Below are 21,749 nucleotides of genomic sequence, written 5' to 3' on the forward strand. Positions count from 1 at the left end.
AGTATTCCATCGCACCTTGGAATTCTCTCCGATCACACTTCATAGCCAATCTCGAGCGAAAGACGTCACATCCGACATTCGTTGACAAATGGACGCCGCCAAAATCCCGATTTCAACATTACCATCGGATGCACCGACCCTCGACGACATTCACAATGGCGAGACCAACCTAAGCTCAGATCCGTTCAAGTTCAGTCACGGACTCGCTGGTGTTAATCAATCTGCCAACGACATGTTCGTCCATATCCTTATCGCGACGGCGCTGATACCGACGATACTTTCCTTCTGCCTTCGTATCATCGTCGCCGCCAGGAACGATCGACGACGAGTTTCAACCATTGCTTCATGCAGAGGACAAGAATTCTGGGCCCGGGATCGCTACGCCTTCTGGGGAGCCCTCAAGCAGCACTTTCTGTATGCGCCAGCCAGATTGACCAAATACCGGCAACCAACGGGAGCCTCTACGGCTGGTGTAACTTCGGTCTCACTACCCACTCGCGCTCATGTGGTTGTGATCGCTCTCTATATTCTGAGCAATACAGCGTATTGCTTGGTAATATCTGTGCGCCCACGTTCCGAGATGATGGCCGAGTTTCGAGGCCGCTGCGGGTCCCTAGCCACCTTCAACCTCGTCTTCACGATACTCTTTGCTCTCCGGAACAACCCTCTAATCAACTTGCTCCAGGTCAGCTACGATACCTTCAACCTTTTCCATCGATGGACGGCCAGACTTGTCGTAGTGGAGACTATAGCCCATGTTTCCGCGTTCCTATACAACACGTACCAGGTGACCTATAATGGGGAAAGCGGCTGGCACAGTGTGGGCCGGCTTCTACAGCATTCAATGTCGTATCGGAGCGGCCTTGCAGCTTTCGTCGCCTTCGTGCTTCTCATGATGCATTCCATTGGCCCCCTTAGACGCTCATTCTACGAAACATTCCTCTCACTGCACCGAATCGGCATTGCAATAGCGATATCCGGCGTCTACTTTCATCTGGCGAAACATGCCCTACCCCAACTGCCTTGGATGTATTTGGTTGTCGTTCTATTGTCGTTAGAGCCCCTAGCTCGCTTCCTTAGGATATTACATCTCAACTTCTCGTGGAAGAGGAAAACATGGACTTCTGTCAAGCTGGAAACATTACCCGGAGAGGCGACGCGTGTCACTTTCACTCTACCCCACTCGTGGGACGCGAACCCTGGATCACACGTTCAGATCTACATGCCAAGAGTAGCACTGGTGGGGTCACACCCGTTCTCTGTGGCTTGGTCCCAGCAATGTGGGAACGCGAAGATCCCGGGGGAAAAGCTGTCCTTCACCATCGACGACCCTGGATCCCAGGATGGACCTAGCACTGTCTCGTGCATCATCCGTTCGCGCCGAGGGATGACTTGTGCTCTTCATAAATTGGCAGCGAAATATGAGAACACTCAGGTGCACTTCTGGGGAGCTATAGAGGGACCGTATGGTGGCCAACACTCGCTTGACTCATACGGCACTGTCGTGCTTTTCGCAGGAGGGGTAGGAATAACACACCAGTTGTCTTTTGTGCGACATCTGCTCAACGCACACAACAGCAATACAGCCGCCGCAAGAAAGATTGTACTCGTTTGGTGCATAGCCAACCTTGATTCCGTGGAGTGGGTGCGGCTTTGGCTTGACGAAATCGCGTCATTACAGCATTTTGGCGAAGTCGTGAGCATACGGGTCTATGCGTCCAGAATGGGCTCATGCGAACTTGAAAGCCGTTGTGTGCCCGCGTACCTCGACGTAAGACTGCAGCGGTGCGATGTGCAAGGTGTACTAGATGAAGAGGTGCTTGTACAGATCGGTGCCATGGCGGTCTCAGTGTGCGGGCCAATGGGCTTCAGTGACGGCGTTAGGGCAGCTGTCAGACGCAGGGTGGGTGTACGAAGCATTGACCTTTTCGAGGAGGCATTCTCGTACTAGTCGACAATCGCAAGTAGCGTCCGCATCATGGCAATTCCGTACCCATGGCGAATTTAGCCAAGCACGTGTACCTGCAACCAACATTCGGCATACTGTTCCGGCTCAACATGGGCGAGGCAGGAATATAGTAAGACACGTCCGTCGTACTCACTGGCTTACATCAACGCCACAGTGTCACCAGACTCGGCCGTGAGCGACGTGAGCGATGTTCACTGTCGGAATTTGTTTCCGCATACGACACGATTTCCAAGCTGCTGAGTCGCCCCTTCAGTTCCTTCCGAAATTTCACCCATGGTCGCGACGTCTCAAATGGTATTTCTAGCCAAAAATGTGTGGCGACTACGACCGTTGGTCTACTTTTGCATACTAGTATAATACGGGGCGGATAATGCGTGTGTCTTACGATTGGGTCACATGGTCGCGGCGGGGCATGATCTAGTTAAGATGTGTTCTGCCCAAGGCTTGTACATCGGAATCAAAATAGCTCGCATACTCTATGTAAGTGCACATATGAACTTCGGCGCTGGTAGCCTTCCATGGTATGTGTTTCCGAATAGCGGAAGGCTGTCATCATCACAGTCGCGTACCAATCTTGATACCTGGTCATTCTCAGTACTCTGCATCGAAAACGTTTCATTTAGTGTGCGTTGGACGAAAAGCGTTCACTTCCTATGTGGCGCGTTCCAGCAGTCGTGTGCCTTTAAGTCTGCTCTACAGAGATCTCATCATAATCACTACATTTACTTCCACGTACCGCACTCATTCAGAGAACGATATCTTGATACTGCAGTCGTTATGGTAGCATGTGGATCTATTGCACTTGGCCAATTGGTGAGGGTGAGCGTTACTGCCTCCGACTCTGGACGCGACTTCCTCACCATCACCAGATAGTGATTTTTTACCATTGGCTCGCTTATCTGGCCCTCTGCCGGGGAACAACAAGATATGCATCCTTCGCCACTAATCTGCAATGAACACGTTGAGATACCTGTTCTCGTGGTTTGAGTGAGTCCTCTCTCACCTGCGCTTCACCGCGGGTAAAACACTGACACCACAGAAAAAGCCCAGATATCATCTCGGCCGTCACAAGTACACCAACTCCCACGACAACAGCCACACCTGAAACCCAACAGCCCGAGAAAAACGTCCTCATTCTCCAGCCCAAGATGTCCGGCAGCAACAACGCGACCGTCGGCAATGGCAACACCAACGGCCACGCCAATGGCAACAACACCCCCAAAGAAGCCACCTTCTACCACAACTCCGTCGAACTCTTCGACCTAGGCATCACGCGCTTCGACCAAGACACCGCCGCAGTCGGCGACCGCGACTTCGCCCTCCACGCCCAAGGCCCCGTCCTCGCGCGCGCCGGCCGAGCACCCCGCGGTCTCGAAAGCCAAGTCCACGCCTGGAACACGTTCCAATACACTACTGAAGAAGTCAACGAGCGTGAAGAGCTCAAGGGAGATCTGCATGGCGGACAGTTGCATCGCGAGAATAGGGCTGCTGCAGGGCAGGGTGCGGGCGGTATGAACGGCGGCAGTAGGGGAGGCTTTGGAGGTGGCTATGCGGGTAGGGGTGGTGATAGGGGCGGTCGTGGCGGGGCTAGGGGTGGTAGAGCCGGTGGTGCGGGACGTGGTGGTAGGGATGATGGAGTGTTGGAGGGTCTGTGTGCGGGTAGGAAGCCGGATTATGATTGCCCGCCCATGGCGAAGGGCATGGCGGAGGAGATGGACAAGAGTATGTTCTGGGACGGACCGATCGTCTAGACGGTGTTAGCGAGGTGTAAGAAAAGCAGCTCTGCGGGAGGAGACGGTTGTACGCATGTCTCGTCTTCGATGATACTTTAAGCTGTTACGCTTCTGCAAGATACGACAGGGCGGGTGTCTCTGAGATTCAGCTGAAGCATGAGCTGGTCGATTTTCTAATGGATTGGGGCCATTTTATAGCTACTCACTCGCCTGACACAGAAGTAAACTTGCTTGCTTCGGTACCTGATCACCAACATCTGCAGCACTGCCCTCATTTGTTCCCATCTCACATCGCTAGTCCTCCCTTTTCAACGCCCTGATCAGTCAGCGTCTCTTCTTCAAGTGTCTCGAGTACCTTGACTCACTTCCTGCAGTTCCTTTCCAGTCCCCCACACCTTAGCAGATGGGCGTACATTTGCATGTCGCCATCGTCGGTGAACTGCCAACAACACATCGCCCAGGGCACTGCGCTACGCAAGTTGAAAGAGCGACGCTTTGATTGCAGATAGCTCTATTCCCAGAGTCGCATGGTAGGCCGACGGCATTGGCTCCCACAAAGAAGGCGATAGCCGGTAGGAGGATATTTCTTAGATGCATGTTGGTGAAATGCAGATCGAAGGATGACGAATGAAGGAGCTTTTGGGATGATGGGCTGAAGTCGTGTACAGCAAAGAGCAGAAGCTACCAAATATTATAAAGATCTAAAGCCAGACTGTTCACGCGACGACTGTTCTGTGCTGATGTTTAATTGGTACGAGTAAGTTTCTCAGCTGATCACCGCTGATGCCGACAACACATACATCATTGTCCAAATCAGCACACAGCTTACTTTCCTTCGAAGATCTACATGAGGCAGCTTGCTAATATGACTTGATCTCACATCATCTCATCCGAGTACACTTCCAATTCCGCGAAACTGCTTGCTCACTTCCTCTGCTTTACCCGGCCATCGACCTTCGTCTCACTCTCTTCTTCGTTAGCAACACCTTTCTTTAGTATCTTTGCTCCACACTTACATTTTTCCATTCCTATCATTCTTTATCCTTTATCAAGTCTCTTAGCATTTGCATGTCATCACCGTATTCGCCATCTCGCCCTTCTGCACGCATGTCCCTGGACAGCTAGCTCGGCATGCAGATGCTGAGACCAAGGAACCGCATTTGACGTCTGCGGGGGTAGGAGAGGCGGCTGCGAGGCCGAAGGAAAGAGTAAAGAGGGCGAAGAGGATGGGTTGGAGATGCATAATGATTTTGGTGGTTGATTTGATGGTTGAGAGTGGTAGTTATTCTTCCTGTGCAGCTGGCTTGGGAGTTGGATAGTGGAAAAGAGTGTTCTTTAGGGAAGTAAAACGTAAGGGATTGCTAGAATCGGAGCTTTGGTTCACGTCTCACGTCATAATTTTTGGACTATCTGACCACACTGCCGTCTCTTGTTGTCTTGCCCACTCTCACTCATACATCACGCCATCAGCATACTTCCTTAAGCTGTAGCCCCCGGAAGCTGAGGAATTTTCTTGCTATACCCTGCTTCTAACGTCCGCTGAGGTCATCTCGCCTTTTTATTCGCATCGCCGGCCTATCACCTTATGTTTACAACATTAGCGACCGATGCGCCCGAAAGATCGGGGTACTTACTGTTCCTCCCCATTCGTAACATTTAATCACCTGCTGGAAAGCCTCTTATCGACAGACACAGATCGACAACCCCGAGTTCAGAGTCGTACCGGAAGCAACGCAGCGACCGTGCACACAGTTTGCATGGCAGTAACCGGTGAGGGCAACTTCGCCGCATGCACCACCTGCATGTATTCCGCCGCTCTGAGGTAGAGCGATAGCGGTGGCGATGGTTGGGAGCATGATGATGAAGAGGTGTTGTAGATGCATTGTTGGTAGTGTAGATGTAAGGATGAAAAGGTTGTACTGCAAGGCAACGGAAGCTGAGTGGACTGATGCAGTATTTATCTTGTAGTGTGTTTGGGTGCAAGGAGATGAGCTATGAGATTGATGAGGGAGGATATTAAGATGTAGGGAGATGAAAGGGTGAGTGATGCAAGGGATGTGTTTCCATGACACATGTATGCATTAGGTTGTCATCTTTACACACATGCAGCGACGAATTCCTTTGTCATACCAGCGAAAAGCACACTCCTTCTGCTTCCAACTTCTTCCATGCCCAATTGGGAAACCTACCATTCCCATTTCTTTGCAAGCCCAACTCCCGCCGCTGTCTTCCTCCTCACCCATTTCCAATTCTTTTGTTCTAGCCTGCATACGCATCAGATGATGTGGTCTGTTTATTTGAAGTGGAGATTAACATACCACTTACGCACTTACGCACTTCCACCTCCACCTCCGCCCTGGGCCCAGGGACATTTGCACCACACATAACTGCTCGCCTGAACGCACTTTCCAGGGCACGATTGCAAACAAGTGCTCATGGGAGCCACAGCTCCACACTCCACTATGACGGCCGCGGAAGTTGTCGTAATGAGTGTGAGGGTGGTGAGAAGGAGGGTTACGATAGGGACGCGCATTCTCGCTGATTGGCTTTGATCGCGCAGGAGGCTTTCGGATGGCGGTTTAATGGGTAAGGGATGATGAGATGTCCGGAAATGAGGAAAGAAAGAAGATCTTCAAGATGATAAAGGCTCAACGATGGGGAGTTGAAAAGGGCGTTCCTTACGCCGGCAAAATGTGCTGATATTGAGGCACGGGTTTCGAAAAGGCGTAGTATGCGTGTTGGAGGCGTATGACACCGCATGGCCGGGCGTTAAAGTACGTAACCTCAATACTGTTGGATGGTTTGAGTAGAAAGGTTCCAGAGTGGTAGGAAGCACCGTGACGCCAAGGATAAGCTGACATATGCTGATGCGATGCCACAACAGCAGCCTGACAGGAAGGTTTCCTATTTGCAACGCTATGATCTGTGTCGTATCCTAAAAAAGGAATTCTTGAAGCTACATCAACTCGGAAGCTACCCATTTGTGTAGATTGAAGTGTGTATGCAGCAAGCACCTCTACCGGCGTTCAGGACTTCTTGAAGTGACGGTGTATCAAGCCGCACAAACTCTCCCACAACACCTGGTCCGTGCCTCTCAGCCACTCAACAACGACTTCCCGCGCCAGGTCTACAACCCGAATACGAAAGGCTAGCTCAATCTTTCGTGCGGAATCCTCCTTCATATCGACAAGTCCTTCCTTCTGTTTACGTTCATATGCGCGGCGATAGGAGCGGCTCCATACGTTTTGACTAGCTTCGCCGATACCGGTAGATGTAAGAGGATCCCAGGTCCAGGTCAGGTCAAGCGATTCGAGTTGGGTGTTGATGGCATCTTTGGCAGCCTGAGGTTCGACTGCAGGTGGCAGGGCAATGGGATACGATGTTGGGAACGGGAGGTACTCGTTGGCCATTCGCTCTATACGCGCGTGGCTGTTTCTTGGTCTGAGGTCGCCGAAGCTCCACGCAACGATCCATCGCTTGGTGCTTGATCCGACCTCTATGGTGCCAACCGCCCAGTTGGTGATGCCGTGCTTCTTCAGAAGATTGATGATAGACTTGGCGCTCTCCATCTTGCCTAACATGCTGGTATACCACTGTACCTTGTCCTTCAAAACAAGACTTTCGTTGACCATCTTCGTGACGAAGCCTAGGTCGCCACCGAGACAGACCATCTCGTTTTCTGAGCCGGTACATACGGCGTTGGGTTTCCAGCTCTTTCCTTCACCCTTCAAGCTAGACTGCATATCGGACACGTCGGTGAAGAAGGGTGGGTTGCAGATGGTGAAGTCAAGACGGTCTACCCCAAGGGCTGCCAGTGGTATCACTGGGTTCAACTCGGTGGTTTGGAGTAGCTTGGTACGTGTCATGAAGTTGTTGAGCGCGAGGTTGCGAGCTGCTGAGTCGAAGCTCTTCTTGTCGATATCCGTAGCGCACATTGACCAACTTGGACGTGATCTCAGACACAACAAAGTGTATATGGCGGAAGCCCCGGTACCAATGTCCAGGCCTTGAACTTGACGATTTGGGTCGTACTTGCCGGAATAGTCTGGTGATGTCGAGTCAATCAGACCATGCAGCCAGGCTACGTAGTTCCAGCGATTGGGAATTGGCGGGCACAAGCGATCATCTGGCACGTCTAGTTGGAGGCCAAAGTTGACTCTCAGGATAGCTTTTGATAGGACCTGGGCAGTCTCAGGGTCTTGGAAATCCAATTTTCCAGACGTTCGCTGCCATAGTTGTTTGAATACCTTGTCGCTCTTGGTGAGGGCCTTGAAATCGACGGTGTCGTAAGGTGGTCGCTGCGAAAGATCCATCGTGTTCTCTGAGGCCGCCATGTGAGCAATGCAGCGTAGAATTCGTAGCGTTGCTGTGGTGTAGTCTGCACGATGTGGTGAGGGAGGCTATCAACGGGCAAGTGCCGGGAAGTTGACGCTTGGGCCAGCTCATGCTGATTGGCTGACAGGACCGGAGGAGATGGGACGAGGAAGGAGCCACTGGGGCACCTTGGGCCAGCTGATAGCTCAACAGGTGCGCTGCCGCCTGCATTAGTATAGAAAGCAAAGTTTACGAAATTCCGAGGCAATGGAAACTTCTAGGAGGTAGGTGAGAGCGTAGGAGAGTGTACAATTGATATACAAGAATTTGATAGCGTCGCCGCAACTCCCGCTCATACCTATTGTATGCTGTCTACCCAACGCCGGTTCCATATGCAATCAGATCAAGAAAGGCCCGTCGTACGCTCCGTCTGCTTCCTGCAGTCGTACTTCTTCGAGCGTCGGCACGGTTCCGGGTCTGTAGAAACCGAGGAGCATCTCCATGTCCTCCTCGGTCATGGCACAGAGGTCGTCGAGCGAGTATTGTTCGCACACCTTGGACATCCTGCATTGGCTGAGTCAGTGGGTACCTTCCGGATGCGATGTAAGCAACATACCACTGCATCCGCTTTGGGCCCTCCTCGATGTTCGGAGCGACCTTTCGCAGCTTCCTCCGCAGCATGCCGACTCTTTGCACGGCGTTGCCGATGTTGTATGGTAGCCCAGCTGCTATCTGCCTCCTGACGATGTTGGCGAGCTTGGGGCCATTGCCATTTGTGCTGACCATGATCTGGAGCGGCCCATCGCGGTGCACGCTGCCAAAGTAGAAGTCGCACTCGGGCGGGACGTCGGCGATGTTGGCTGCTATCCGCCTCTCCTTGCATAGCTTGTAGATCTGCGACGAGGCCTCGGGATCGTCGACGGCTGTTAGGACCATGTCGACGCCATCGAGGTCTTGGGGCTCAAACTTGCGATCGATGTAGTCGACCTGGCCCTGTTCTATCCGGTAGGCGACTTCTTCGTTGAGGCCGTCGCGCGGTGAGACGAGGGTGATTTTGGCGTCGGCATTGAGCACGTTGACGATGCGACCAGCGGCGACCTAGACTTTTGTCAACTGTCAATACTTTGCAAGGGGCCTGGGGGAGTAGACGTACCTCGCCGCCGCCGACGACCAGGACGCGCTTATTGCGGATCTGCCATGCGAGAATCAGAGAGCCGCCGCCCTGGATCTCGGGGTAGGGGCCTTTCATGGTGCGGAGAGTGTTGCGGAGATGGAGCATGCAGCGCGGAGATAGCCATGTCGCGATTCCGCGTCATTGCCAAGGCCGTGCTGAGGACGTCGGCCGGGCTGGCTGGGCTGTAGAGTTTTCTTATCGCATGCATCTCGCAATCACGCAATAATGGTTCCCTCGCTGCCACTAGCCATGTCTCCCTGGATGGTGCGACTGCGGGACGGGGACGCGTTTCCAAGATGCCGGCATGTGGTCCTGCAGCGCATCCCTAGCGGCCCTTGCAACGGCGCGCCCAAGACCCACGCCCTAGCCTACCCATGCCGGCCCATGTACCTTCACGACTCCAGCAGACACTCCCGAATATGACCTCGCGCAGGTCCCTGGGCGGCGGCCGCGTCCTCGGCAGCGGGAGGAACCTGTCGCCCGCCGCTGCACCTCTGCAGCCTGCAGCCGCCCACCGCCGCAACGCGAGCCTGCTCTCGCCCTCTGAGAGCTCCGTCTCGCTCAACTCGCAGGCCTCCAACAGCCCCGCCAGCACCGCAGAGACGCGCGAGGATATCGGCAGCAAGGTCCTGGTGGGTCCGAGCGAGAATGCCGCGGCGAGTGCCTCCAGCAGACTCGTGTGCCCGATATGCAATGAGGAAATGGTGGGTTCATAGCACCTGCTGCAGCAAGAACAGTCGTCTGACGTAGCAGGTAACATTACTACAACTGAACAGGTAGCGCCGCCTCATATCCGCCCAGTATGTTAGCCCTGACCAGTAGTAGACATCTCGACGACAACCACCAGAACCTGGTCGTGGAGGAGCAGGATGAGGTCAAGAACTGGTTCGAGGCCCAGATGCACAAGGCCAAGAAGTTCCAGCCGCTCGCCGTGCTCAACCAGAAGCTGAAGGGACTCGACGTCTTCGAATCCAACGACGTCCCTACGCCACCCCAGATCTCCCACTCCGCGAGCAGTTCGACCGCCCACGTTCCCCACGAACCCGCACCCGTCCGCCGAGACCCCGAGGAGGAAGTCACGCGATCACATTGGCAGAGGCCCGGCTACCGCGATGTCTGCTCAGACCCCATGTGCGCGAGGCCCGTCACAGCATCACAAATGGCGTTAGGCGGGAGTCAGCCAGCAGTCAACTGCAGACAGTGTGGCAGGCTGTTCTGCGAGGAACACACCATGTACCAGATGAAGCTCTCGCGGCAGGCCAAGCACGATCCTGTCCGAGGCGTCTGGTGTCGCGTGTGCGAGACATGCTACAAGTCGAGAGACGGGTACAACGATCACCACGGCTTCGAGCGCGACCACTTCGACGAATTCGCCAAGATCAGACGGAAACGGGTAGACAGAGAGCGCATGGAAGTCAGCCGGCTCGAGAAGCGTCTTACCAAGCTGACGCAACTTCTCGCAAACCCGCCTCTGATAGAAGAAACGCAGACTGCAGGGAGCTGGTTCTCGCTACCGGGTGTGAAGAATCAACGCAAGACTCTGGAGCAATCAATAATCACGTGGGAGGAAGACGCCAAGGTTCCCAACTGTCCCTTCTGTCAGCAGGAGTTCTCGACATACACATTCAGAAGATCACATTGTCGCATGTGCGGACGCGTCGTGTGCAGCGACCCCAAGACTGGCTGCTCCTCGGAGATAGGTCTTAACGTTGCTAGCACGCAGACGACTGAAAAAGATGCTGCGCAGATGAGTGTTGACGTGCGCATGTGCAAAGACTGCCAGCACACGTTGTTCGCTAGAGGCGACTTCGAGCGCGAGCTAGCCGACAAGCCAAAGGACCAGCGTGCATACGAGAACCTTGCGCAATTCGAACGTGGCATCCGATTACTCCTTCCACGATTCCACAAGCTCCTGCAGGCCTTGCAAGACCCAGACAAGTCACCCACGCCGCAGCAGTTGACTGACGCGACCAAAGTGCGCAAACGATTAATGGACGGGTTTGCACAGTTCGATGTCGCAGCGAAACGAATACGCGACCTTCCCACTGATTCGCCGACACAGCAGAAGCTACAAAGAGCGGTATATCAGCAAGCGTACAGCTTCTTGAGCTTACACATGCTACCGCTCAGAGCGTTACCAAAGATTCTCAAGCATGCAGCCCCGCAAGGTCGACCAAACGGAGTCGGCGCCCTTGCCTCTATCAAGTACAACGACCGCTCCACGGGTAGTGTCGTGAGTAGTAGCGAAGTCTCCGCAATGGAATCAGAAGAGAAAGAACTCAAAGAACGATTGATCGTTCTTGAGGAACAGAAGTTCATAGTATCTGAAATGGTCGCTGATGCCACCAAACACCGAAGATTCGACGAAGTATCCAGTTTGGCGCAGAATGTGGAAGACTTGAACAAAGAGATCGACCAGATTAATGGCCAGCTGGGACAACTAGACTTTGCCAGTGCTTACCAGGGTGGCATGGCTAGCCCACAACCTGGATGAACAGCTCCGAGGGAGTATCCTTCCGAACAATAACCAGTCCCGTTATAGGGCATGGTCACAATATCGATTTCTCAAAGCCCCCGCCACGGTCCGATCATCTTGACAACCGACAACGCAGGAGCCAACATGCTGCACCTCACTGGGGCTAGAGTCTGTCGTCGTCGCACACCAGAGATCGCGGCTAAAGCCTATACAACTGCCTACAAAGCCGCGCGTAGAGGCGCAAGCAAAGTACATGCGTAGGCAGCAGCGATGGGGTGTCTTCATACGAAAACGGTCCTTTGGGGAATTCAGGCAGGCATGGTCGGGCCTATTGTGAGCACCACGTCTCACGCATCCATAGTAATGCACGAAGTAGCATGTGAACAAGCAATTCATCACCAGTGCACTTATAACTTCACGAACAATCAACTAACATCGCGATATGGTAATCTCGATGTTGCAAATACATCGATGATGGTGATTTAATGTTGCACCACACCCAATCACCGCACCGCGCAATCCTTCCGCTCCGTCCGCCTACACCATCTCTCGCACGCATTGTCCACCACATTTATAATTACCCTCGACGTCACGACACCTCCAACGTCACAACCACCGTCATCCCCGTCGTCATCTTCTCTAGATGCCTAATCCAGTAACTCACAAGTCCACCATGGAACACGGTGCCAACTTTTCTCTGCATTGCCCCCGGCGCCGAACGTGCGCGTCCAATGCCTCGCTGCCAACTTTCGCCAGCACTGCTTTCGGCACGTCATTGCTCGATTGGGGTGTGCGGATCCGTGCGTTTTACTGCTTCCGGGTAAATCGGGTAAGGCAGGGGTTTGCATTGGGGATGGGAAGGGAGCGAGCTAGCACGGATGCAGAGGGATGCGCGGGTGTAGGATCAGGGGTGGGTAACGGTGCGAATTGTTGTGGGGTGGGAATGTGGGTTGGGGATCGTAGGATGCGGATAGGCGGGTAGAGTGGTGGTTTCGTTGGTGGCGGTTGGGTTGTCCGAGTGGAAACCTACGAGAAAACTGGGGAAGGGCGCCTCACCATCACGATGTTTTGGTAAGATGATATTCCAGGTGCAAGTGTGAGTGGATGCTTCCTTGGATGTTGTGGTTTGGCGATGGCGGGACGCTCTTCTATTCCTCGACTCGCATCTCCATCTTTCGCTGATCCGTGTACCCGTTAGCGAACTCCAACATGACAGCTCGTCTCGTCATGTAACTCACCTTTTTTCCTACTAGTCATTTCTCATCCTATTCACTTCGACCCATCTTTCTTATCACCAGACCTCCACCCAGCAAACTCCAAGAGATCCTTCATGACCTTTGGTTTCGTTGCAGCCGGACTTTCCTGTGCCTCTGCTAAACGCTCAGAAACGTCTTTGCCCTTCTCGAACCGTTTCTTCCTTCTAGCAAAGAAAGATTCGGATTTCAAGACCACTGGTGGAGGTATCGGTGTTGATGCCGAAGGAACAACAGCAACCGCAGAAACATTGCTTCCAGACCGTGAAAGCTGTACGTGACCCGGTACGATCGGATCAAAAGTAGGAAAAGGTTCCACATCCTCTTCCGCTGGTGCTTCTACAGCTACCCCCGAAACTCTTCGTTGTCGCCGTCCGTTCCTACTCCTCCCTCTCTCCTCTTCTTCGCTGAACTTCGCCTCCGCAGACGACGGCCTCGACTTCCTTCTCCGTATCTCGATCTCCCTAACATGGGAGCCAGGATGGACGGTAGCGTACGTGGCCTCCTCGATGGTAGCATGCGCGAGGTCGGACAAGGAGGAGAGAGACGACATGGTGGAGTAGACCGATTCATCTGGTGGGCTAAATTCATCGTTATCTGCACCCTGGGCGGTGTGGTCGGGTGGTTGCTGGGTTCCCGGGGCCGTCGATGTTGAGGGTGCGCCATTAGGCGTGTCGTGCCGGGTGTGGTGGTGGGAAGAGGGATCCTGCAGACTGACTCTTGCGTACTCTCGTAGAACAGAGTCTTCGTCTGATTGCAGCTCAAAGAGGAGCTCACGGCGCGAAAGACGCGGTCGAAGCGAAGACGCGTTGCCTCCTTCAAGATGATGTCCTAGCAAAGACTGCGAGGGCGATGGAGCGGCAGAGCGACGCATACGTCTTCCCCTTTCCTGGACTGATTGTTCATCATCTTGTCGAGCGATTTCGTATCGTTTGACTGGATTATCAGCACCATTACGACTCCTTCGCTCATGCATGCCCCTTCGTCCAGATGAGGTAATTGGTGATTGCGGCGGCGTCAAGTAGGCCTCATTATGACGCTCTACAAACCCGCTTCGCCTCTCTCTACGACCCACATCATCGATTGTCCTCGTACTATCCCCCCGATCTACACCCCCAGCCAAACGAGTCGTCTCCGAAAGCCACGACTCTTCGGCTTCAAACCTCTTTTCATGCGCCAGCAACAACGCATACTTCATCAGCGACGCTGCGCGCCGTGGATCCGCATTCGTCAGCGAGACCGACACGTCGCGCGTATCTACGCGAAGCTTTGAAGCCCCGCTAACTGTCTTCTTGGACTGGCTCACAGCTTTGCCATCCAGCGAGGCAAGAGAGCTTTTCCGGCTGGGGATCTGAGGGGCTTTCAAGAAGCCCGAAGACAGCGTCTTCTTGAGTCTGTGCTCGGATTCCGGCACGTCGACTTGAAGCCTCTCCCCTTCGATGCGTTGGCGGTCGCGACGAGCCTGTCTATAAGCCTCTTCTATTTCCTTGTCGTTGACCACCCCCTCTGGATACTCCTCATTCGATGAATCGTGACGAGTGACAACCCTACTTTCGGGGATGAATCCACAGGCAAGCCACTCGTCCTTCTCCCCAAGCTTCTCGTCGACTTGTAGTACTGCTTTCAGCTCTTGAAGGCAAAACCACAATACCTCTTCGTCGTCTCCGTTGTCGGACTCCTGTTTGTCTTTGTCAAACCATACTGGAAGACGGACGTCTTTGTCTACGGTCACCCATGCCGCTGTCAGCCCACTGGTGTGGATAGCCATTTCAGCGGCATCGAATGACCGCGGTTTTTGTCCCACTTTGTCGGTGTGAGGATATTTGCTCGAGGCAGTGGCTTTGCTCTCGTACAATGAGATAAAGCTCGATGCGACGTTGCGCTGGAAATGGGCTTCGATGCTAGACTTGTTGAGGGCATCGTAGTTGAAGTCTCGTGATGAGCGTATTGCGTGTCGGCTTGGTCGTTCGACGAAGATGTGGAGATGGGAGGGGAGGGTGTGGCGCTTTTTGAGGAGGGCGGCTGGGTAGGAACTCGGGTGTTCGAATGTTCTGTTCATTGTTAGTTTTTATCTGATGTGCAATATAGATTTGCTCTAGATAAATGGATCGCTATAATATCTGCAGTGTGGGAGATCGAATTTTGCTATTTTAAATATTGCAAACACTTCTGCAATGCTCTATATCTTCGAGATCAACCGTAAAAAATGCTGTGTCTTCCGCAAAACTAAATTTGATGGCTTACATAGACATGGTTGATGTTCGGTAATGTGGCGATGCTATGACATTCACTCGGGTTAATGCAGGAGGTTGGAATAGTGGCCTTCGAGAAGCGACGTTGCAGATTTGCCTGCATTGCACACCATCGTCGTGTTTGGTAGCGAGATGCGCTCTTTCTGGTTTGATCTGAAAGAGTGGCCATACACGACACTGTGACGTGGGATTATGGGGCTCGAAGGGGGGCGACCTCGGAACATCACTTGCGACACAACAGAATGGACATCGTGATATCTGGAGTAGGAATCATTTCGAATTCATACAATGTGGCAAGGTTTAGTGATGAGAAGTATATTAGGATATAGCAGTTATGGTCGAGGGTAGTGGGTTTACATCGATAGCTGTGAGAGATGAGCACTACAATCGCTACGTCAGTACCTGACCTGCGCCCTTCAGTAGTTCAACTTACATGCACTCTTCTTCCTGGCTTGCTGGCTCTCTCGTCTCCGAATCTACAGTGTTGTCATTCGTCCACTCCAGTGCTTGTCGGTACTCATCTGCTCTGAGCTGCTGCATCCTCATGTTTTCGGTGATGGGGGAGTGCAAGGTGGTGTTCATCTCGTACGAAGCCCAGTCAATATTGCTGACCTTCTTCGAAGAGTTGACGCTAAGCCCAGCAGGGTACGAGTTGAAACCACCGCCGCTACTCACCCACACTCGAAGTAATGCGGAGCAAAAGATCTCCGCGATCTCTACTTGTTCCCGCCGGTCGATGAGATAGACAATATACTGGTGCATTTTGAAGTGTTGTTCAAACAAGCCGATGTTGTGGAGGTGGGTGGATATGTCCTCGACTAGGTTCATTATATAGTTGGATGACTTCCGTTGGCGGTGCTCTTTCAGACGATTTTCTGAGTTTTCAGAATATCCACACTCCCCAAGAGGATATCGGAAGGGTGTATCGCGTAGTGATGCTGGCGTCTCCTGCCAACGTTTCTGGGTACCTTTACAGAAAAGTTCGAGGGTACCGACACGCTTCTTTGATCGACTGGAATGTGTCGTGTAGAGATACTTACGGTAACCCTTGGCAGAGTTCTGCTGGTTAATCAGCGGTCTTCCCGGGGAGATGTTGTCTATCTGCCAGAAGTGCTCGGAAGCTTTGCCTTCTGCCAGATCATCGGCTATGTAGTCGGCTATCCAATTGCAGATGACAAGCATTTGATTAGGAGTAGGCGGAATACCATTCAGGTCTGCGAATTGGTGTATGTATATGGACGGCTGCTTTGCTGCATTCTTGCAGGTGAGCTCGTATTCTCGCTTCAGATCAGGATCAGTTCGCATGCGGCGCACCAAATCGCCGTCGACTGCCGCTAGTAGGATAGGCGGTTCTGAAGCGAGTATTCGTGCGCATTCTCGTATATACTTCACACGGTCTGTTGCACTGATGGTAGTGCCATTCTTGTACTTGGGTATCTCTTCGTTGAGTACCTCAGAGATGACGGGCTCGTAGTGTTTCGAAAGGAGAAGATGCGCCTGCCTTGCTCGCCGATCATCGAGTGACTCTGTTGCTGCCGCCAGTCCGCCCCGTTCCTGGGGGACGTTGTCGTAGGTATAGTTTTTGTTTCTTGTGGTCACCATCGATGGGAATTTTGATGCTACTCGTTGGGTAGGAAAGCGTGTGCGAAACAAGGAGCGATATAAAGATTGGCGCGCGTTGAGCATCTGTCGTGAGAAATAGTTAAGGATCGGGTGTGCACCAGGAGTGGCATGTTGGTCGCTGAGTTTTGCTGTCTTTAGAGTTTCACGTCTTGACATTGAAGTTGTCATAGCTCCAAGTGCACCTTCCATGCCTCGTGTCAGTACCGAAGGACGGCATTTCCGACTTGCAGAGTTGATGATGCTTTGGAAAGGGCGAAGTTGCATATTGAAGCTGGAAACACTATCGAGATGAAATTAGTTGCACACGAATAGAATTCATAGTTACCACTAGAGTATTTGTATGTCAATCTTGGATATCATGTTGCCGGAATCGCGTCCAAGCTCTGAATCTGCTTTGTGTTGTTTCCAAGGTCTGGTTTCGCAGTGCATTCCATGTCTCGACAAAGCGAGGCTGTGGCGTAACTGTCGTCATATAATTTCGAGACAACCACGATACTTTGATCACGCCCTTGGAATCCTCAAGCGTTAGGTGGCTTAGAGTCCGGGTGTGAGAGTCGTGTTGTGAAGGGATCAGGTCCCGACGCACGCCAATTGAAGCGTTTAGAGTCGCTGACAGCCATATGAATTGGAGGGTTGATTGAATCGCACGCGATCACGACCCAGGGGTGGGTGGCACAGCGTGTGATGTGGATGAGGGCGACAGGTGGGAAAGTTGAGGTGCCGTGTAGGTGTGGCGTCAGGGGTGTGGCTGGTGTAGCGCGTTTGAGTCAATGCCCCTCCAAAGTTATTGATAGAGCCCCTCCCGCAGCACACGAGCTCCGCAACATCGACACTTTCCTGGTAAGTAACGAACTCGACGCGTCTTCTTTCTGCTGTAAAGTCACGTGTACATCCCGCACAACGCACCTTCGACAACACGTGTACTGACGTCGCGCAGACATGGCGGAACCTACAGCTCCCGCCCCACCGGCCGCCGAGGAGGAGAAGGGCCCTTCGAAGCGTGCGCTCGAGAAGGCCGCGAAGAAAGCAGCAGCAAAGGCCAAGAAGGCCGAGCATGCCCTCCGACCCAAAGAGCAGGCCAAGCCCAGCACAAAGAGTGAGCCGACGAGCATCTTCTCTGAGGGCTGGCTGAAGCGCATCTACGAAGAGAAGCCCGTGTCAGAAGTCAGAACCCGATTCCCTCCCGAACCAAACGGCTTCCTCCACATCGGTCACGCCAAGGCCATCGCCGTCGACTTTGGCTTCGCAAAGCATCACAATGGCAAGTGCTACCTGCGATACGACGACACCAACCCGGAGAAGGAGGACGAGATCTACTTCACTGCCATCCTGGATATCGTCAAGTGGCTAGGCTTCGAGCCGTGGAAGATCACATACAGCAGCGACAACTTTGACAAGCTGTACGAGCTTGCAGAGCAGCTTATCAAGAAGGACGGCGCCTATGTGTGCCACTGCTCACGTAAGTCTGCATAGCTATCGTCATATGCGCAGTACTAACTCTGGCGCAGGCGAAGAGATCAACAACCAGCGCGGAGGACCCGACAACAGAGGCAAACGCTATGGCTGCGCACACCGCACGCGGCCGATCGAAGAGTCCCTCACGGAATTCCGGGCGATGCGCGATGGCAAATACCAGGCTGGAGAGGCTTTCTTGCGCATGAAGCAGAAGTTGACGGACCCGGATGAGGGCAACCCGCAGATGTGGGATCTGCCCGCCTACCGCGTTGTCAAGGAGAACCACCACCACCGGACTGGCGACAAGTGGAGAATCTACCCTACCTACGACTTCACCCACTGCATTTGCGATGCTCTCGAGGGAATCAGCCATTCGTTGTGTACAGTCGAGTTCCGCCAGTCGCGTATCTCGTACGACTGGCTGCTGGAGCAGTTGGACATGAAAGTGCCCAAGTCGGAGGAGAAGGGACCAATGCAGCGAGAGTAAGTGACGGTTCCCACCTAGACTCACCCATGCTAATATCCCGTAGGTTCGGACGCCTAAGCGTTGGCGGCACGATCCTCTCGAAGCGACGCATCCTCCAGCTCGTCGAAGGCACAACTGTCGAAAAGAAGAACGTGGATGGCACAGTCGAGACCAAAAAGATACCTGGTGTAGTACGAGGGTGGGACGACCCCCGACTCTTCACCATGGTTGCGCTGCGCCGTCGCGGCATCCCAGCCAAGGCCATGCTCAACTTCGTGGACGAGCTCGGCGTCACGGATTCGCTTTCCGAAATTGAGCCGCCACGCTTCGAAGCTTCGATTCGCAAACATCTCGAGCGAACCGTACCGCGTCAGATGATGGTGCTCGACCCCATCAAAGTAGTCATCGAAGACTTTGCGACCGAAGACGAACAAGAGATCACAGTACCGTACGATCCAAAGGGCACCATATCTGGTGAGCGCAAGGTGAAGATTGGTAGTGCCGTTTACATCGATCGCAGCGACTTCAGAGAGGAGGACAGCGCCGATTACTTCCGTCTGGCGCCAAACAAGGCCGTGGGTCTATACAACGTTCCCTTCGCGATCCGTGCGACATCTTTCTCCAAGGACGAGAACGGCAACGTGTCTGAGATCAAGGCTGTCAAGGTGCCTGGTACCGAGAAGCCGAAAGCCTACGTTCAATGGGTGGACGCTGCAACAGCCGTTCCCGTCACAGCACGTCTGTACAATTCGCTCTTCAAGACCGAGTCACCCAACACACTGGACTGGAAGACGGGCGGCTGGGCTGATGATCTCAACCCCAACTCCGAAATCATTCACGACAAAGCGGTCATCGAGCGGGGTATCAAGGATCTCATCAGCGAGACTTCACTCGATCTGAGCGGATCGTCGGATGCTCTTGTGCGCTTCCAGGCGCTGCGCACTGCTTACTTCTGTGTCGATATTGACTCCACAGAGGATAAGATTGTGCTCAACCAGATCGTCAGTCTGAGAGAGGATAAGAGCAAATAGATATGGAAATGAGTCTCGGGTAGGCTGTTGGCGTTGAAGGTGTGGCATTCAACTCGGGGTTGTAGAGGTGTTGTGTATGTAGAGTAGAGATATCCCCGAAATGCAGCAGTCATGATTCTCGACGCGCTGTAGGGCTGCATGAATCATTCGCCCATGCGCGTCGCTACCAGAATACGAGTTTTGGCCCCCCGCGCTTCCCTCTCAGCCGCTTTACACATCGGCGGAAAGCCCGACGCTTATCGCATACGAGGCGCGCGTCGTGTGTTGCTGTTGTCCAATGGCACAGTACCTCGCATGTTGACCCCGCTGCCGTAATCAGCATAGGTCTTATATAAGCCAGCCAAGATGACTTCCCATACACTCGATACCACTTACGCGAGCTTATCTCCGGGCATAGGTCGCTGCTTCGGCCGATGAGGTGGCTTATGGTTGCACATGACGAGGTGTGGTAGTCGGAGGCCGAAGTACCACATTGAATATACAGGCGGTATATCGAACGCCCCAGCCACAGTCTCTAAATTTTGCCGCAAGCCATTATTTGTTGACTGCGTAGTTATAATTCTGTATCACGGAGGTACCCCTCACATCAGATCCATCGACAAGGCTCACCAAAATCATGGAGCGCGAGTACGAATTCTTTGTAACGACGGATAAGCCATATAACCCAGCTGGTGCGGAACGATACATGATACGACGGCTGGTGATGCGCAATCACTTCGACATGAAGATGGCTGGACCGCAGATCAACCCGTCTCAACACTCTTCGATCAGCACAGCCATGGCGAAGAAGAAGCTAAAGAACCGATTCCGGATATCCGAACCTCGGATCAAGAAAAAGAAGGTCAATAGCAGAAAGACGGAAGATATACGGCGATCAAAAGAGAAGGGAGCAGCAAGACCGAATGACCTTAGAGATAGGTCTGAACCAAGGACATCTTCGAAAGCTGGGGAAGATGGCAAAGACAAGAGAGAAGACACGGATGAAACACTAGCGCCAGGGCTGAAATGCGGCCTGGATGATGATCGGATAGATCCTTCCAAGGCTTCACCCATACCTGAAACTCCAGGGCTGAATGCGCTATTCCAATTGTGTACGTAGAGTCGATACACGTTGTCCAACTACGAGGGCAAATTCTGAAGCCAAGGGCCCCGTTCGCTGACACCAAGACAGACAAAAGTGCACCCAGGAACAATGCAGTCGCCATCGATGCCCAGCACACGTGGAAATCACTCATCTCAAGTGATGCTGGCTTGCTGCATGCAACTCTAGCAAGCTGGGCACTATACGGCATGCTGGCCAATGAACCCACTGACTTGAGAGTTTGCAAACTCAAGCACAAGAATGAAGCAATCAAGGCCGTCAACTGCAAACTTGCGACGTCTGGAGGATGTATATCTGATGAGGTGGTCGGTACTGTATTGACTTTGGCAAATCTCGAGGTATGAGCATGTCTTCCCGTGGAATGACCCATGCTAACTGTTCCAGAATCTTCTTGGAGACTATGAAGCGGCTGAACTTCACGTCACAGCGCTGAAGCGTATGGTGAAGCTGCGAGGTGGGCTGTTTGCCTTTGGTCACAATGATGGCTTGCTGCGTGGCATCATATGGTAAGCTAAATGCCTTCCATCGCGTAACCTCACCACTAAATCATTTGGCAGGATGGACTTTCACACTGCAGTAGTCTCTCGCACGTACCCATCATTCGCACATATAAGTCTGGACCCGGATACGCCTCCTTTGCCGGACGAGCTCAGAGAAGAAGCGGCACAAACGTCGCCAACGTCACTGCTGCACCTTTCTTGCGGCGCGGTCGACTGCTTCAAGATATTCTATCAACTCCATCGACTCGCGCTAGCAGTATCGTCGCACTGGGTCGGCTGTGTCGAACGTCTCACTCTAAGCAATGTCCTCTATGAAACGCAGTTCACGGTCCTCTCAGTACCTGATCACTCACACAACTTCTTGCGCTTTGACCAGAGCATCCATGACCATAAAAGCGACT

General features: G+C 53.1%; 8 protein-coding genes across 8 annotated transcripts; 4 read left to right on the forward strand and 4 right to left on the reverse strand.

Annotated features, from left to right (window-relative positions):
* Positions 1-2,921: 2,921 nt before the first annotated feature.
* Positions 2,922-3,720, forward strand: J4E85_009508 (uncharacterized protein; the record flags this gene model as incomplete). Its single annotated transcript, XM_051473731.1, has 2 exons — positions 2,922-2,956; positions 3,015-3,720. 2 exons carry the CDS (start codon positions 2,922-2,924, stop codon positions 3,718-3,720), a joined length of 741 nt encoding a protein of 246 aa, XP_051322516.1.
* Positions 3,721-6,728: 3,008 nt separating this feature from the next.
* Positions 6,729-8,036, reverse strand: J4E85_009509 (uncharacterized protein; the record flags this gene model as incomplete). The annotated part of the gene is made up of 1 exon (XM_051473732.1): positions 6,729-8,036. One exon carries the CDS (start codon positions 8,034-8,036, stop codon positions 6,729-6,731), a length of 1,308 nt encoding a protein of 435 aa, XP_051322517.1.
* A 378-nt stretch (positions 8,037-8,414) lies between these two features.
* J4E85_009510 (uncharacterized protein) lies at positions 8,415-9,265 on the reverse strand (the record flags this gene model as incomplete). The annotated part of the gene is made up of 3 exons (XM_051473733.1): positions 8,415-8,580; positions 8,633-9,114; positions 9,170-9,265. 3 exons carry the CDS (start codon positions 9,263-9,265, stop codon positions 8,415-8,417), a joined length of 744 nt encoding a protein of 247 aa, XP_051322518.1.
* Positions 9,266-9,609: 344 nt separating this feature from the next.
* J4E85_009511 (uncharacterized protein) lies at positions 9,610-11,684 on the forward strand (the record flags this gene model as incomplete). Its single annotated transcript, XM_051473734.1, has 2 exons — positions 9,610-9,894; positions 10,038-11,684. 2 exons carry the CDS (start codon positions 9,610-9,612, stop codon positions 11,682-11,684), a joined length of 1,932 nt encoding a protein of 643 aa, XP_051322519.1.
* Positions 11,685-12,935: 1,251 nt separating this feature from the next.
* J4E85_009512 (uncharacterized protein) lies at positions 12,936-15,171 on the reverse strand (the record flags this gene model as incomplete). The annotated part of the gene is made up of 2 exons (XM_051473735.1): positions 12,936-14,970; positions 15,164-15,171. 2 exons carry the CDS (start codon positions 15,169-15,171, stop codon positions 12,936-12,938), a joined length of 2,043 nt encoding a protein of 680 aa, XP_051322520.1.
* A 429-nt stretch (positions 15,172-15,600) lies between these two features.
* On the reverse strand, positions 15,601-16,773 carry J4E85_009513 (uncharacterized protein; the record flags this gene model as incomplete). Its single annotated transcript, XM_051473736.1, has 1 exon — positions 15,601-16,773. One exon carries the CDS (start codon positions 16,771-16,773, stop codon positions 15,601-15,603), a length of 1,173 nt encoding a protein of 390 aa, XP_051322521.1.
* Positions 16,774-17,733: 960 nt separating this feature from the next.
* J4E85_009514 (uncharacterized protein) lies at positions 17,734-19,746 on the forward strand (the record flags this gene model as incomplete). The annotated part of the gene is made up of 3 exons (XM_051473737.1): positions 17,734-18,253; positions 18,303-18,732; positions 18,780-19,746. The coding sequence occupies 3 exons, from the start codon at positions 17,734-17,736 to the stop codon at positions 19,744-19,746; spliced, it is 1,917 nt and encodes a 638-aa protein (XP_051322522.1).
* A 616-nt stretch (positions 19,747-20,362) lies between these two features.
* J4E85_009515 (uncharacterized protein) lies at positions 20,363-21,358 on the forward strand (the record flags this gene model as incomplete). The annotated part of the gene is made up of 3 exons (XM_051473738.1): positions 20,363-20,837; positions 20,918-21,186; positions 21,233-21,358. 3 exons carry the CDS (start codon positions 20,363-20,365, stop codon positions 21,356-21,358), a joined length of 870 nt encoding a protein of 289 aa, XP_051322523.1.
* Positions 21,359-21,749: the final 391 nt, after the last annotated feature.

The sequence above is a fragment of the Alternaria conjuncta genome (genome assembly GCF_024043145.1).
Source record: "Alternaria conjuncta strain BMP 0040 chromosome Unknown scaffold_17, whole genome shotgun sequence".
Taxonomy (NCBI): Eukaryota; Fungi; Ascomycota; class Dothideomycetes; order Pleosporales; family Pleosporaceae; genus Alternaria; species Alternaria conjuncta.